Below are 15,369 nucleotides of genomic sequence, written 5' to 3' on the forward strand. Positions count from 1 at the left end.
TTGGTGGCCCCATCCTGTCTGCTGTGGCTCTGAAACCGGCCAGCTGAAGCCAGTTTGGCTGGGAGTTCCCTAGGCCATATGGAAGCACTTCCCTATAATCACACTTTGTGTGAAAGAAATGTGGAGAATGAAGCCATGGCTCCCCTGAGTGTGCATCACTGAGGCCCACAGGGTCCACGTAGCTCCTAAGCCCATGTCTTGCCAAGCAATCATCCCTGTGTTGCCCAGGACTCTCCTTGAGTCAAGACATGGCTACAAGAGACTATTGGCACTGACTCCCGCTGGATAAAGTGCAGAGGGCTGCAAACAGGATATCAGTTCCATCATGCAGCGAGGCAGACACAAGGTGTAAGAGCCTGGAGCCAAAGCCTTAGCTATGAGAAAAATCAGAAATGATTCCAGATACAACACACCAATTTCCTGTTCGGAGTCAGGCAGGGACTGAACTAACAACTAGCATAAATAGATTTGCATGTTGGAAAAGAAGCTGGAAGCTACTCAAGTTCCAAGGGAGAAAACTCTGGTGGTCTTTACAAGAATTATGTAAAATGTTTTAAATGATGGGGCTGGAGAGATGGCTCAGTGGTTAAGAGCACTTGCTGCTCTTGCAGAGGACCTGGGTTGGGTTCCCAGCACCCATATCTGGAAGCTTACAGCTGTTTCTAACTCCAGATCCAGGGCCTCCAAAGCCCTCTTCTGGCCTCTGAGGAGGACACACAAGCACACACGAAATAACATAAAATCAACCTAAAAGATACAAATGAATAATATTTTAGTTGACTAAATTCTTTACACATGTGAGGCAATGTAATATTTTGGGGTTTTGTTTGCTTGTTTTAAAATAATGGATTATTTTTATATTTAAAAAATATTTTATGTGCATGGGGTCTTCTGATTGCACGTATATCTGTACACCATATACATACAGTCTCCACAGAGGTCAGAAAAGGGCATCAGGTCCCTTGAAACTGGAGTTAGAAATGATCGTGAGCTGCTGTGAGGGTGGTGGGGATCAAACCCTGGTCCTCTGGATGAGCAGCAAGTGCTCTTAACCACTGAGCCATCTCTCCAGCCCCACCACTGAAAACATTTTACATAATTCTTGTAAAGACCACCAGAATTTTCTCCCTTGGAACTTGAGTGGCTTCCGGCTTCTTTTCCAACGTGCAAATCTATTTATTGCTAGTTGTAAGTTCAGTCCCTGCCTGACTCCGAACAGGAAATTGGTGTGTTGTGTCTGGATTCGTGCAATGTTTTGACGTATGTATATAATGTGGGGGTAAGTCGAAGCGATTGACATAAGAACAGCAACCCAGAAGCAGGCACATCTATCAGAAGTCCTGCATGCACTTCAGGACTTTCTGGTTTGTTCCTTACTTTGGTCTCGTCCACTTAAGGGCATGGTGAGGCGAGTAAAGAAGCCCAGCTTGCCCATTCTGGGCTATTCATCTTGTCAAGCAGTAGCTAAGCTTATTGGTACTATGGCGCCTAAGTCCGAACAAGAATGCCAGTTCCTCACTCAAGGTTGGATGCTGTAATGATTGATAACCATGCCCCCCCCCCCCACATCCCGATGCTCACATGCTGGGCTGGGTGGAGCAGGAGGCCACCTCACAGTATAATGCATATGAGCTTTTCTCACCACACACTGCACACCGAAGCTTTGGTGGGCACTTCCAAAGGTAATCTACAAATTCAATGGGACACTCAGCAGGGAAGACCGAATCCGAGATGAGGGATTTGCTGACAGATAAACAGAGTGGTTTTCATTCTTCCCTCTTCTCACCGCTTTTCTGCCATCTCATTCATCTTTCTGTAGCAAAGTTCGGATGATAATACTAAATGATGACACTAGATCCATGGCTGATGAAGAAAGAACCAAACACAGTTGTTGCTACTTTTAAAAAAAGAAATATTTTATTTTATGTGTATGTGTGCTTTGCCTGCCTACATGTATGTGTGTGCCTAGTGCTTAGGGAGGTCAAAAGAGGGTGTTGGACCCCTTAGAACTAGTTGTGGAAGATTGTGAGCCACCATGTGGGTGTGGGGGACTGAATCCAAGCTCTGCAAAACAACAGTGCTCTTTGGGATTGAATCCTCTCTCCTCCAGACCCCCTGGCATTGCTACTTTTAATGGGATGGCTCCTTCCATTCATAAAACCTACTTGTGACACAAAACAAATAGTTTGGAACTAGCAATTCAAAATTAATTCTTGCCTGTATAATTTGCAAGTTTCTACATATCTTTTAGTTTCCCACGGAGAGAAAGAAAAGTGGCATGCGGATCTTGTTGAGAAGGATTGTCATCGGTTATGTTTCCACAGCAAAGGAGATAGACTTCCCACTTCTCTGTGAAATAATGTGGTCCTTCCCAAAATACACAGCCCTCCCCAAAGCCTGTGGCCTTGGACCTCCTCAATGTCCTCTGTTGCCATCTACTTCTCACATATTAAAGTACAGTCTCACTGGGTTTCTGGATGATCCTAGAATGCCAAGGGTCCTTTCTACCTTGGTGCATTCTCTTTTGCACTAACCCACTCATGTCCTGGAATATGCTTCTTCAGTTTCTTAGCATGGCTATCTGGTTCTCAGTCTTTGCTTCAAGCTGCATCTCAGGCAGTCCTTTAGATGGTCTGTCTGAAGCCAGCCTTCTTTGTTTAGTTCCTGCCACGCCTTTGCTGCAGAAAGCACTGTGTGTTCAGCTTGTGTCTCACACTAGCAAGGCTTTACAAGAGTCAGCACCACACGTGTTGTGATGTCCACTTTATTCCTAACGCTGGGCCAGTATCAAGCACACCCTCGGAGCTCAATGAGCATGGAACTAATGAGTGTGTGCACACAGCCAGGCGTGGCCCTGCTTCCTGCCATGAGTTCAGTGGTGCTGGATGGCGTTGTGCAATAAGCTTTGCCTAGATTCCAAAGGCCATTGTAATAATCCCAGCTTGGCCGCCAGCCTCGAGAGCACAGGCAAGATGCTTAGCTGACTGAGACCTTGGCTTTTTCATCTGCACAGTCAGAGTGTTAGCAGAGTGGAGCTCTGAGACCTTTGCTAGGGCTGGAGTTGTAAAAATATAAACGCAGCTTATGCCTTGTTTTTAAAAATAGACTTTGGGATTGAGTAGGGGTTGGAAAAATGGGACCTAAAAATCTTATATGAGATAGTTTCCCAAAATTTTTTATGAAAAGATTTCATGGAGCTGGTTTAAAGAGCCTGGGGAAGGTTACAAGCCCCACCAAAATGAGTTGGTGTGAAATTGTCTCTTCATCCTAAAACATCCTTGGTTACTTTTGTACTTGCACATGCCACTGTCAATACCTGTGAAGTAATGTTTTATTGATATATTGAACTCCCTTTTTGGTGTGTCAGGCCCCTTCACACCTGGTCTAATCCCTGGCACCGTGGTATGTCCTCAGTGAGAGGGTGTTGTCTTGACTTGAACAGATGTGAAGAGCCCACTTGGACCAACAACTTCACAGCAGCAGTTCCCAAGGGCACCGATTGAAAACTCACAACTTCCAGTGTCGCCCAGGAGACATGACATCCTCCATCCAGATAAAAGTGCTAGGTCTAAATAGTACCAATAGTGGTCAAGGAGTGGGGGCTGCTGCTGCTGCTGTGGATGATGATGATGATTCTACTGCCGTTGCCACCACCTCCGTCCACTGGTTGCATGTTTATTTTGTACCAGTCACATTTTCCCTCCTGAATGTTCTGACTTACTTCTAGCAGGTACATACTATGATGCCTCCCCATCTGACAAACGGAGAAATAATCCCAAGGAACTAGACTCCCCAGGTATTTATATGCACCTCTGGCTAACACTTATGCTTTCAGCCTCAGTTTTCCCACTCAAGGTAACTGAAAATTTATTCTTGCTAGACTCTTAATTTCTTGGATGCCACATTAAGGCAGAAAAAGAAGAGGAGCAGTAAGATTTTTTTTTTTTTTTACAGATTCTTAGCAGACCTTTTCTAGTTGAGGTTGCCCATTGTTCAATTAGCTGTGGAAGTGAGCATCAATACATATTTGACTAGACACACCACTGCTTACCTCGCTCTTTGAGGCAAAGGCATTGTAAGCCAGTAAACACGTGTCTCCAGGTTCAGAGCACACTGACACAGAGGCCAGGCACTTAGCAATGCTTGACTCCCACAGTGTAGCCTTGTGGCTCAGGGATGGGTAGTGAGCAGGTGTGTGGCTCCAGGCAGAGGAGAGAGGAAGCCATCTCCAGCTTGCGACTGGTTGCTCTCATGGAATCAAATCCTGTATTCCCCTATCTGCTTCTTACTGCTGCTTTTCCTGCTTTAGCTCACTGGCTCATTTCGTCTATCCTAGCTCCATTTGTGGAAAACAGCCTGGAAACTTCCTGAAGCTTTTAGAATCTGGGCAGGCAGCTCTCTCCTCTCTCCTGCACAGGCAGCCACTGCACCATGAAGTGACAGCCGAACTCAAAACAGATCTCAAATTGTAGTTTTGAAAAGCTGTCAGTCTCTGCTTTTCGCAGTGTGACAGAAGGAGCTACCTTTAGTATAGGCCAGGCCCAGTGGTGGAGGTCATGTGGGAGCACTACCAGCTCCCACATTCTTTCAGATGACAAGCACTTTCAGACCTTTTAGCTCCTTGTAAAGGTAAGCGCATTATTTGTAGCTTAGGGGGTCTAACTATTATGCACACTAGTATCTGTTACCTTTCCTTATGAGAAAAGAAACTTGTACATTCTTTCAAACGGTGCATATATGTGCATTTGTGTGTGAGAGCCATGTGCGTGTCCATGCGTTGTACGTATGTAGGTAGCAGAAAGAGAGTATAGACGAGGGGAGCCTCTGGGTTTCTATTGCTGTGATGCAACACCAGGACTTACGGTGGTAACTTACAGAGGAAAGAGTTTCATCTTACAGCTCTCAGGTCACACGTTGTCACTGAAGGAAGCCAGGGCGGGAACTCTGGGAGCAGGAGCTGATGCGAAGGCCATGGAGGCGTGCTGCTTACTGCCTTGCTCCCCATGGCTTGCTCAGCCTGCACAGTGAGCTAGGCCCTCCCACACCAATCATTAATAAAGAAAATGTCCTACAGATTTGTCTATAGGCAATCTTTTTTTTTTAAATATTTAATGCCTATAGGCAATCTTGTGGTGACATTTTCTCAGTTAAGATCCACCCTTCCCAGATATGTCTAAGTTTATATCAACCAGCACAAGGGGTAAAGATGTTACAAAAGAGTATTTAGCAAACAAACAAACAAAAAAAACAAAATAAAAAACCAAACCAAACCAAACAACCAACTCCAACCCATAGAAAAGATCACACACACACACACACACACACACACACACACACACACACACGGAATTAGAAAGAGAAGATGCTGCCATTATGAGGGTCCCTCAAACACCTTTTCCTTATGTTGTCTTGTAATATATATTAAAAAACAAAATAAGCAATTGGTATAGATTATAATCTGGGGGCGGAGGCTGCAGTTGATGTTTATAGAATCCTTAATATTGTGAAGACAACATTGTTTCTATACATCTTTTCATTTGAAACAAAATCTCATGTAGCTGAGAATGCCTTACACTCCTGACTCTCTTGCCTCTATCTCTAAAATGTAAGTGTGCACCCTCACACCCAGCTCTATTTCCTGTATGTCTCATGACTTAGCAAAGCCATGGTCCACAACAGGAAACTGGAGATGGGAAAGAATAATAAGAGGGAACATCTGGGCTTGAGCACAGTGTGTGCGTGTGTGTGTGTGTGTGTGTGTGTGTGTGTGTGTGTGTGTGTGTGTGTAAGCCAGTGGCTACAAACTCAGTCAATCTGTGTAGTGATTGTAAATCAAACAGTGATGTCATAGAGAAAATCTGTGGGGAATCCACTGGAGTACAAGGTAAGCCGGGATTTCAGAAGAAGAGCTAATGGTAGGGTTTTGGGTTTAAACCTTGGATCTCTGGCTTAGCAGCTCCATGGTGAACTAAAAACGCGAAGACATTCAGTGTTCTTCACTGCAGAGATGGGTTTCCACTAGTACAAGCATGGCGGCTCATCTCAAGTTCCTTAGCATGTGCCTTGGGGCACAATGTGCTCAGTCGCCCCCCACCCCAGCCTCTAGTGTCACCAGGCTCTTTGATGAGCCTTTTGCAAATGCGGCTCATTGATCACTGAAGGCAACTGCAAGGCAAATATTTGTGGCACCATTTCTCGAGTGGACTTGAACCTGCCCGGGGCCACACACTAATTTTAGGCATCAGGCCTGAGTCTGGGATTATAACCTTTGCTCGACACTGCCTCTCTCTCTAGTTTGTGGAGTAAAAATGATGCGAATCCCACCTAAGGAGTGAGAAGAAAAGCCCTGGAAGATGGCGCAGTCATTGGCAGTATCAAGGATATCACAGGACAAATTTCAATGAGAGGGTTTGGGAAGAATTCCAAAATAATCAGTGTCCCGCAGGAACCATTGGCTGCCATCGCCACCTCCAAATCTGAGTGTTCCCAGATGTGGGCCTCCTGCCATCAATGTGATGGTGTGGAACACAGAAGACGCCTCCGGCCGGTGGGACACACTTCTGCCACTGGATTCTGCCACGGTGGGATGTGCGGGATTTGATGGTACCTCAGACTTGCTTGGCACCTTCTTCTGTGCAGCCAAGGTGGGACGTTCCCAGAGGCCTCTCTGAACCTGCTCTTATCCTAGTCCCTACCTCAGCCTGATCCACAGCTTTACTGATAAATCCAGGGGGGAGTTTGACAGGAGGACCAAATAAGCCATGGGAAACACTGCTTATACCATAGCAAACAGCTTGTAGGTTAAACAAACAAACAAACAAACAAACACAGCAAAACAAATGTTTTATATCCATCAGTGATCTACAATTTGTGAATCAAGTTCCAGGACATCTGTCTGTCTGACTAGCAGTCTATCAAACCTTAGTATTATGATTTGACCCTCAACTCTTCCCCCTAGAGTACACCCGACTTGGTCACCGGCTTCTGGCTGTAGCTACGGTGAGGAGGTGGAGCCTAATGGGAGAAGACTAGGAGTAAGGTCATCAACCCTTTGGTTTTCTTTTTTCCTTCTTTCTCGAGAGGGGATCTCATTGTATAGTCTAGTCTGGTCCCGAACTTATGACAGTCATTCTGCCTCAGCATCCCTAGTGCTGAGATTACAGGCGCATGGCACCATGCCTCATCCTGGGTCCTGCTATTGAAAGGGCTACTGGGGCCCTGTGATCTTCTCACCCTCTATGCTTCCCAGCTGCCAGGAGTTGGGCAGTTTTATTCCACTGTGTACTCAACACCATGATGTGCCCTAACACAAGTCCAAAGCAATGGGGCCATGAACTGAGACCTCCAAATCCATGAACCATAACACAGCTTTTCTGACTACAGGTATTTCCTACAGAGACAGAAAGCTAACATAGGCAGGTTTATGTAAAGAAATGCACTATATGCATGGTATATGTATAAAAATGCATTTGCAAAGCTAGACCCGATGGCATGGTCCAATGATCCATGCTACTTGGGAGACTGAGGCAGGAGAAATAAAAGTTCCAAGCTAGGCTTGGATACAACATGAGGTCAAAGCCGGGCCTGATAACACAGTGAGAGCTCAGAAGAGGGCATGGGACAAGAAGGCTTTCCCCAAAATACAGAAGACCTTCGGTTCAATTTCCAGTACTGAAAAGGATATAAATAAGTAAAAATAAATAGAAAGTGACTATATCCTAGGTTCCAAAGTGTATTGGGGGGAAAAAAATCCCAATAAAAACAGAAACCACCAGAAGAGGCCTCGCCCTGCAGCTGCACCCACTCCTCCCACCCCTGCTGTGGAGGCAACAGTCTTGCCTTGCCTCGCTATCCAAAGCTAATTAATCCATCCATCTGGGCTCTGGACTCCAGCCCCTCTGCTTCCTCAGAGACCTCACTCCACCCATCAGCCCCTGTCCTTTATCATCCCTCCCTTTCCCATCAGGGCTTCATGTGACCAGGTCTCTCCCATCTTTAAAGTATAATTTTTAAAATGTGTATGTGTGCGTGTGTGTGTGTATAGGTACATGTGCATATCAAAATATATGAGGGTATAATTTTATGTTTAAAGTACAAGAAATGTATTTTCATCATTTGTTTCTGTTACCACTACATCAAGAAAGTTCTTTTAAACACACCGGTCTCTCTCTATTCCTGCCCAAATCCTCTACCGAGTTGTGCTGCCAAGTGTCCGAGAGACTGTTTACACAGGCTCTCTCTTACTCTTTCCTCATCGCTCATTTCCACAGGTCAGAGCCTCCCTCCACGACAGCCTGCTCCTCAGCATGGAGAGCCTTTCCAAAAACTCGTCAACAATCCCCTTACAGCTCCACCTGAAGGCACCTTAGAGCCATCCTCTGGGTCCTCCAGGCAATCCCTCAGGCCTCTGCCCACCACCGCTAATGTTTCTGTCTAACAGGGCTCACACTTGGTCATCCCTCAGAGCTGGGCTGTGACACTAGACGCAAATCAGTGAAGACACAGTGCTGAGAAGCACTTGTGATCTCATTGGGCCCTCCTTTCTGCCCTATATGTCCTTGAGTTTGCCCTTGTTATGGGCACTGTGGGATGATATGGTACAGCATCCTCACCAACGCTTGGGTGGCCAGGCAAGCAGGCACTCTGGTTCTGACCCACACTGCTGGGGCAGGATCCCTGAGAGCAAGCAGAAATCAGCTGCTGCAGTTTCCTAGTGATTCATACATAGGATGAAATGGTGTGTGTGTGTGTGTGTGTGTGTGTGTGTGTGTGTGTGTGTGTATAAGGTAAGAACTTAAAGGAGTAGAGGTGAGGATGAAAAGATACATGTGGGTGTCCAGTTTTCCCAGAACCGTTGCTTAAAGATGCTTTAAAAAAAAAAAACCAGTGTATATTTTTGTCAAACGAACAATGAAAACAGGCAGCTGTAGCTGTGTGGGTTTAATTCTGAGTTTTCTTTTCTGTTCCTTTACTCCATGTGTCTGTGTGCTAACTTTTGAAAGTATCAGAGACTGAGACAGTTAGGTCACTGAAACAGAGGAGTCTGGTTTAGAAGCACTTGGATGGCATGGTGTGAATTGCTTTCCCTAGAATCTGAAGGCTTTAAGCTCTGCTGAAGGGTTCCCTGATAGGATGGCCCCAGTTCCCAACCTCTCCCGCTGCCTTTGCAGGCCACTCTAAGAGTAGCACAGTGGGAGACGCAGGCACTGCTTTCCTCTGCCCAAAATAAGCTGTCACGGCCTCTGGCCTGCATGGTTTCACATGAAACTTTGGCAGTGGGGACATGCATGCATACACACACACACACACACACACACACACACACACACACACACACACACACTTATCAAGGGTATTATAGCCTACTGTTGATCTGCTCAAGCATTTTTTTTGTTAACTCAGAGAAAGTTTTATTTTGTATGTCCAAAAACACATTTAAAATTTTTTATTACATATAATGTTCTATATGCTTGTTACTTACCGTCCAGACTATCCTGGACCTTAAGAAACAACATGGTTATCACTTTGGTGGGCCCTTCTAGGCAGGGGTGAAGTGATTGAGTACACACAATATATATCAGCGATTTATACTATGAAGTTGGCATGCTTTCATCCACAAATCCTAACCAGATCTGTTCTTCAACAGTGTAAATACTATTGATAGTTACCTATATCACAAGTGTTGTGTGTTCAACACCTGCATGATGCATTGTGAGCCTTCCACACAAACACATGCTTCTGAGAGGCATGCACAGTCAGACAATATAAAATGTGTCCTGGGCTGGGAAGATGGTTCAGCCTGTGTTTGCCCTGCAAGCAAAAAGACCAGATCTTAGATCCCTGAACCTCATGCAAATGTCAGGCTGGGATGGTCCCTCATCTGTAATTTCACTGTCACAAGGCCAGTTGCGGATCCCTGGAGCAAACTGGCCAAGCAAGCTCTTGGCTTGATTGAAAGAACCTTCCTTAAAATGTAAAGAGTCACCTAGGAAGATTGTGGGCATCAGTCTGCATCTCCAAGTGAGCATGCGCCCATGGGTATGTCTCCGTACATGCAGAGATGGGCATAGACATTCACACATCACACATATCACAACACACACACACACACACACACACACACATACACACACACACACACACACACACACACACACACACGAGAAAAATGTTCACACCTTGCTTTTATGTACTGAGCTTTAATCAGTTGACTCTCTTAATTTTTCAATAGAGGTGGGTAGAATTTGCTAACTAACATAGTTAGCTACTGTAGATGTTGGACCTGGTTTCAATATTTATGCTGCATTTTTCACTACATGCTTCGTTCACCAACCGTTCTAGCTGTGCCTACAAAAACTAAGCTGCAGGTATCACATTATGACTCATGAACCAGTCCGTTCCTTCACTGTTATTATTTTTAAAATTATTGTAAAACTTTTTTAAAAAGAGTTTAAATTTTTTTCCTTACTCTTTTTTATGTAGAAAACATTTTCTATGGCATTGACTTCTTAAAGAGTTCTTTTTAATTGTCGTACAGAATGTTCTAGATGTGTCTGACTATTTTCTCTATTGACATATACTTTGAATTTGTGTGTGTGTGTGTGTGTGTGTGTGTGTGTGTGTGTGTGTGTGTGTTGGGATATGTTATATGTTTCCAACAGGCAACCAGGTAGCTGCCAACTTTGTTCTAACCTTCACTTTCTGCTTCAGAGTAAACAGATGAGAGCTCAAGGTCTTTGTGGGCCTTCCTGGGTAAGCACACAGCCCTGCGTACATCTGAGCACCCACTCCCAGGAATACATTGAACATGGCTTTCTAGCTCTCCCACTGATGGGTTTGATAGTTGCCAGTGACCTCATGTAGCCTTGACATTAAACAGCAACTTCTGATTGCTTTGGTCCAGCTCCCATGGGGAGGCCATTTGCACTGGGCAAGCTCACAGGTCAGATTCAGGCAACTTAGAGAGTGGGATCTTCCAGGAAACTGCCACACAAGCCAAGTAATGACCACTGAGAATTGGGCTTTTAGGGCGCTCCGAACCCATTCCAACTCCTGCAGAGTCTGCAAGCTGCTGGCCTCCACTCAGGTTATGAGGGCTTTTTTTTTGTTTTGTTTTTTGGGTTTTTTTTCCTTAAAGGTTACTATGAGGGTAGAAAATGGGAAGAAATAAACAAGTTGATATCCCACAGTCTTTTCTGTTCTTACCCCCATGTTTTTCTTAGAATAATTACTGCCCAGACTTTTGCAAGCCTTTGGTTAGTTTCCAGGGCTTTGGAAATGCTGTTTGTTATAATTTTTGCTCATTGCCTTCTTTGTTTTCCGAAGTCCTTCCTCCACTGTTTGTTTGTTTGAATTGTTGTTGTTTTATTCCGTCAAATAATGCCAGGAGCTTCCTTTAGTCTCTTTGGAATTTTTTTGTTGTTGTTAATTTTTTTTTTTTTTTTTGAGACAGGGTTTGTCTGTGTAGCACTGGCTGTCCTGGAAATCACTCTGTAGACCAGGCTGTCCTGGAACTCACAGAGATCCACTTGCCTGTGCCTCCCAAGTGCTGGGATTAAAAAGTGTGCACTACAATGGCTTCTTTGCATGTGCTCTGTTCTTCTTCCTTGACATTCACTGGGTGACGAAAGCTGTCATTTTTCATCTGGTCTCCGTTCTCTATTCTGCAGTTCAGCACCGGCTCCATCCAGCCTTCGCTCTCTTTGTTTTGTGTCCTGTGTTCATGACCTAGGTGATGTCACCTAAAGACCTCTCAGTGCTCAGTTCTGCTGGGTTCATTAGAGCTGATGGCTGTAGTTACTACCGAATCACGGCAGGAAGCTCTCTGGACACTTCTTCTGTCTTGTGAAGATCAGTCACATGATCACTCTCCACCTATTCTTCAAATAGGAGCTCACAGGCTCTCACAAAGGGGGCCACCCACGTATCAAGCATCTGGTTCCCCGCAGTGTGGCTTGTATAGAAAGGCCTGCATTATCTTCTCTGCTCCCCAGTTTTAGAACCATAGACTGGCTCCCAGAACCCTCTGCATGTGGCGAACAGTACTTTTCCAGCATTATTTGCATTCACTGTTTTCAGTGCATTTTGTATGACCAGCTTTACTGTAATTATCACATTGTTGCACACCTGAGGACCCTTTGTGTTAGCTCCAAGTCCTTTTACCCAAACTCCAGAGCTTGTCCTTAAGGGCTTCCTTGAGTTTCCAAAGAGATGTCATGATGGGCTAGTGCTGATTTTCTGACTCCAACTGTGATTGGCTCTCTAAAAAGCCTCATTCTTTGTAAAGGGAAATGGTGTCTTCAGGCACAGCTTGATGACAAGCATGCTCACGGCTATTGGGTTAGATTAAGTTACGTTTGCGTGTGCCTACACCAATGCATAATGCATAATATATATATATGTGATATATATATATGTGATATATATATATCACATAGCATTGACCTACATAAATAAATTTAAATATATAATTAGATAATGACATTTTAAAGCAATTTGTGTAATGTCTGAATACCTCCTGAACTTAATTTTTTGTGTTTTGTAACTACAGTATGTTAAAGTTTTTTCCTCCCACAATGTATTTGCATATGTTATTAGTTTTTAATTGCATTGACAAGAGTCCACAGGGAAAATAATGGTAATTTTTGTTTGTTGATATTGTTTGTTTTTTCCCCATGGGGATAATTTTAGTGGCTCAACACTGAGTGTGCCTATGGCTCTTAATGCTCTTTATCAAACTGAAGCTGCTTCTTCTATTTCTAGTGTATGTTAATGTGAATGTGTGTGTCAGAGGGATACATGCACATGTATTTGGACATTCATGTGGAGGCCACAGATAATTTCAAGTGCATTCCCCTCCCCTGAGGCAGTCTCTTATTGGCCTAGAGCTCACCAATAGGCTACCCTACTGAACCACTGGGCCCCAGAGATCCTCCTGTTCCTGCCTCTGCAGCTCTGGGATGATCAGCGTGTGCCACCACAGCTGGTGCTTCTGTGTGAGTTCTGAGGACTGAATTTGGATCCTCATGCTTGCAAGGCAGCCATTTTACTAACTGAACCAGCCTTCCACCCACCATCACCACCACCATTTTAATCATTTTTAAGTGTATGGTTTAGGGGACCCATCACCGTCACCTGTCTCTGGGATGTCCTTCATCTTTTCAAACAGAAGTTGACTCATTCCTGGTTGATCATGAGAGCTTGTGCCACAATTACCTTTACCTGCAGGTACAACATAGGTGTCATTGTGTGGGTGGCCACTTGCCTCTGCCTTTTGGGTACTGTGGACACTGCTGCTGTGAATATGGATGCCCAGAGGCCTGTGAGTCCCGGCTCTCAGTTACCACAGAGGTGGAGCCACTGCTCATGTGGTTGCTGGATGTTCTGAGGAACTGCTGAGGTTTCGATCTACTTGCTCACACTCTTGGGTCTTCAGCACGCCAGTTCTCATTACATTTGTCCTCTGTTCTTTTCTAGAGGAAGAAAATGTGATTGCTGTTCCCTTGGGCAGCCGAAGTGTGAGGATTACCGTGAAAGGACCTGCCCCGCTCTGTAAGTAGAATTTCACCTGAGCATGTTACAAAATGTCCTGAAAGCACAATCAGACAAAAAAAAAAAAAATCCTCTTTCCTTGTTTGGTAGGGATTTCTGTCCAGTACACTCAGTCTATATCTTTAGGAACTTTAAAAATCTATATTGATCTTTGTACATCGAAGGTGAACTTGGGGTGATGTGATATGATAGTGGGGGTAGTGCCCAGAGAGAGGAAATACCGTTAAGGCAGCAATAGGCAGTTGTTGGACCATCTGACATATTTAACAGTGCATAGGCAGCTACAGAAAATAACTCGCATTCACACACAGATGACTTTGCACTCCCTAACAGAATTCAGAAAAATGTCTCTAATAATTATGTGATCCTAAGGGGAGGGTGATGATAATGGGTTTAATGTCTGTAGATGGCTATTTTACTAAGGTAATTTAATTACCAATTGTGATACTAGCATTAATTGATTTCTTAACCATGTGCCAGCAACTTTGCTAAACATTTTATAGACACAACTACTTATAATCTTCACAACTCCCTGTAAGATGGTATTGTTCTTTTTTGATATCTATATAATTTTACTATTTATAAAGGAGGATGATTTTATTTTTAATAAACAGTCATTTATTAATGAAAAAAATCTATATTGAATTGAAATGGAATGATATCACCTCACCCCTCCTTTTTTCCATCCAGCCCCTCCCAGATGCTTTCCCTCAAACCCCTCCTACTCTTTTTTATGTGTGTGTGTGTGTGTGCATGTGTGTGTGCATGTGTGTGTGTATGTGTGTGTGTCTCTGTGTGTGTGTGTATGCTATGAATTGCTCTGTTATCATGTTTTAGAGTGGAAAGGATACCAATTTGGGCTTAATGTCCTCATGAGTGAGAAAATAAAATTTTATGTAAAATAATTTCTACAAGGATTCAAAGATCTTCTGGAAATATCAGAAGTTTAGGGCTAAAAAAAAAATAAAGACAAAAGTTCTCTACCCACTTAGCAAAATCTCCTTATTTCCTTTTTCCCCCAACAATGGTCCTGCTTGACCTTTGACCTGGAAGGACAAGCTTTTCTGCTGATTTATCATGGCTTCTGACGCAGGTGTCACTGAGAGCTAGTGAAGGCTCTGTAGGAGACAGAGAGTATCTACAGAAGTGTAATGGCGGTATTTGCCAGTGTCAGATGGCATCTTTTACCTTAGAGTATCTGATTTCTTAGGTGTGTAGAAGCTGGAAGTGTCACAGGCTTTCTTCCTTTCTGCCAAGAGGCCCTTGTAGCCTCGGGCAATACTTCCTTAGTTGTGTGCAGAAGTCAACAGGCCTTAGACAGACTGGGCTCTGAGCTGGAAGAAGTTTATCGGGTTAAAACGTTAATTTTTATTATTTTAAATTATGTGTATGTATGTGTAGGTGGCATGTGCACGTGAGTGCAGGTCTCCATGGACACCTGGCACGGGAATTGCAGGAGGTTGTGAGCCGCCCAGCATGGCTGCTGGAAATAGACCTCAGGGCCTTAACAACAGCGGTCCCTGTTCTTAACCACTGAGCCATCTCTCCAGCCCTGACTGATTGGGTGTGGCCAGCTCTGCAAATACAAAACAAAAAAAACACTGCCATGAAGCCACACAGAGTAAGGTCACTGAGCCAAATACTATGCAGTTGTCTTTTTTTCCTAGGCCACCACATAGGTTTTTTTTTTTTTTTTTAAATCATAAGAATTTCTTAGGGCCAGACGTGTCTCACATTTTTAGTAGTGTGTGTGTGTATGTGTGTGTACAAGTGTGTATGTAGTACAGGTGTATGTGTACAGGTGTATACAGGTGTGTG

At 44.2% G+C, this 15,369-nt stretch overlaps 1 protein-coding gene across 3 annotated transcripts in view; it reads left to right on the forward strand.

Annotated features, from left to right (window-relative positions):
• ADAMTSL3 (ADAMTS like 3) overlaps positions 1–15,369 on the forward strand; it is a 275,111-nt gene that overhangs the window by 139,088 nt on the left and 120,654 nt on the right. For all 3 annotated transcript variants that reach the window (XM_084756348.1, XM_084756347.1, XM_084756349.1), the window contains one exon: positions 13,477–13,551. In XM_084756348.1, the coding sequence (XP_084612474.1) occupies positions 13,477–13,551 (75 nt within the window). The remainder of the gene's footprint in view (positions 1–13,476; positions 13,552–15,369) is intronic.

The sequence above is a fragment of the Acomys minous genome (assembly GCF_964271855.1).
Source record: "Acomys minous genome assembly, chromosome: 2".
NCBI lineage: Eukaryota > Metazoa > Chordata > Mammalia > Rodentia > Muridae > Acomys > Acomys minous.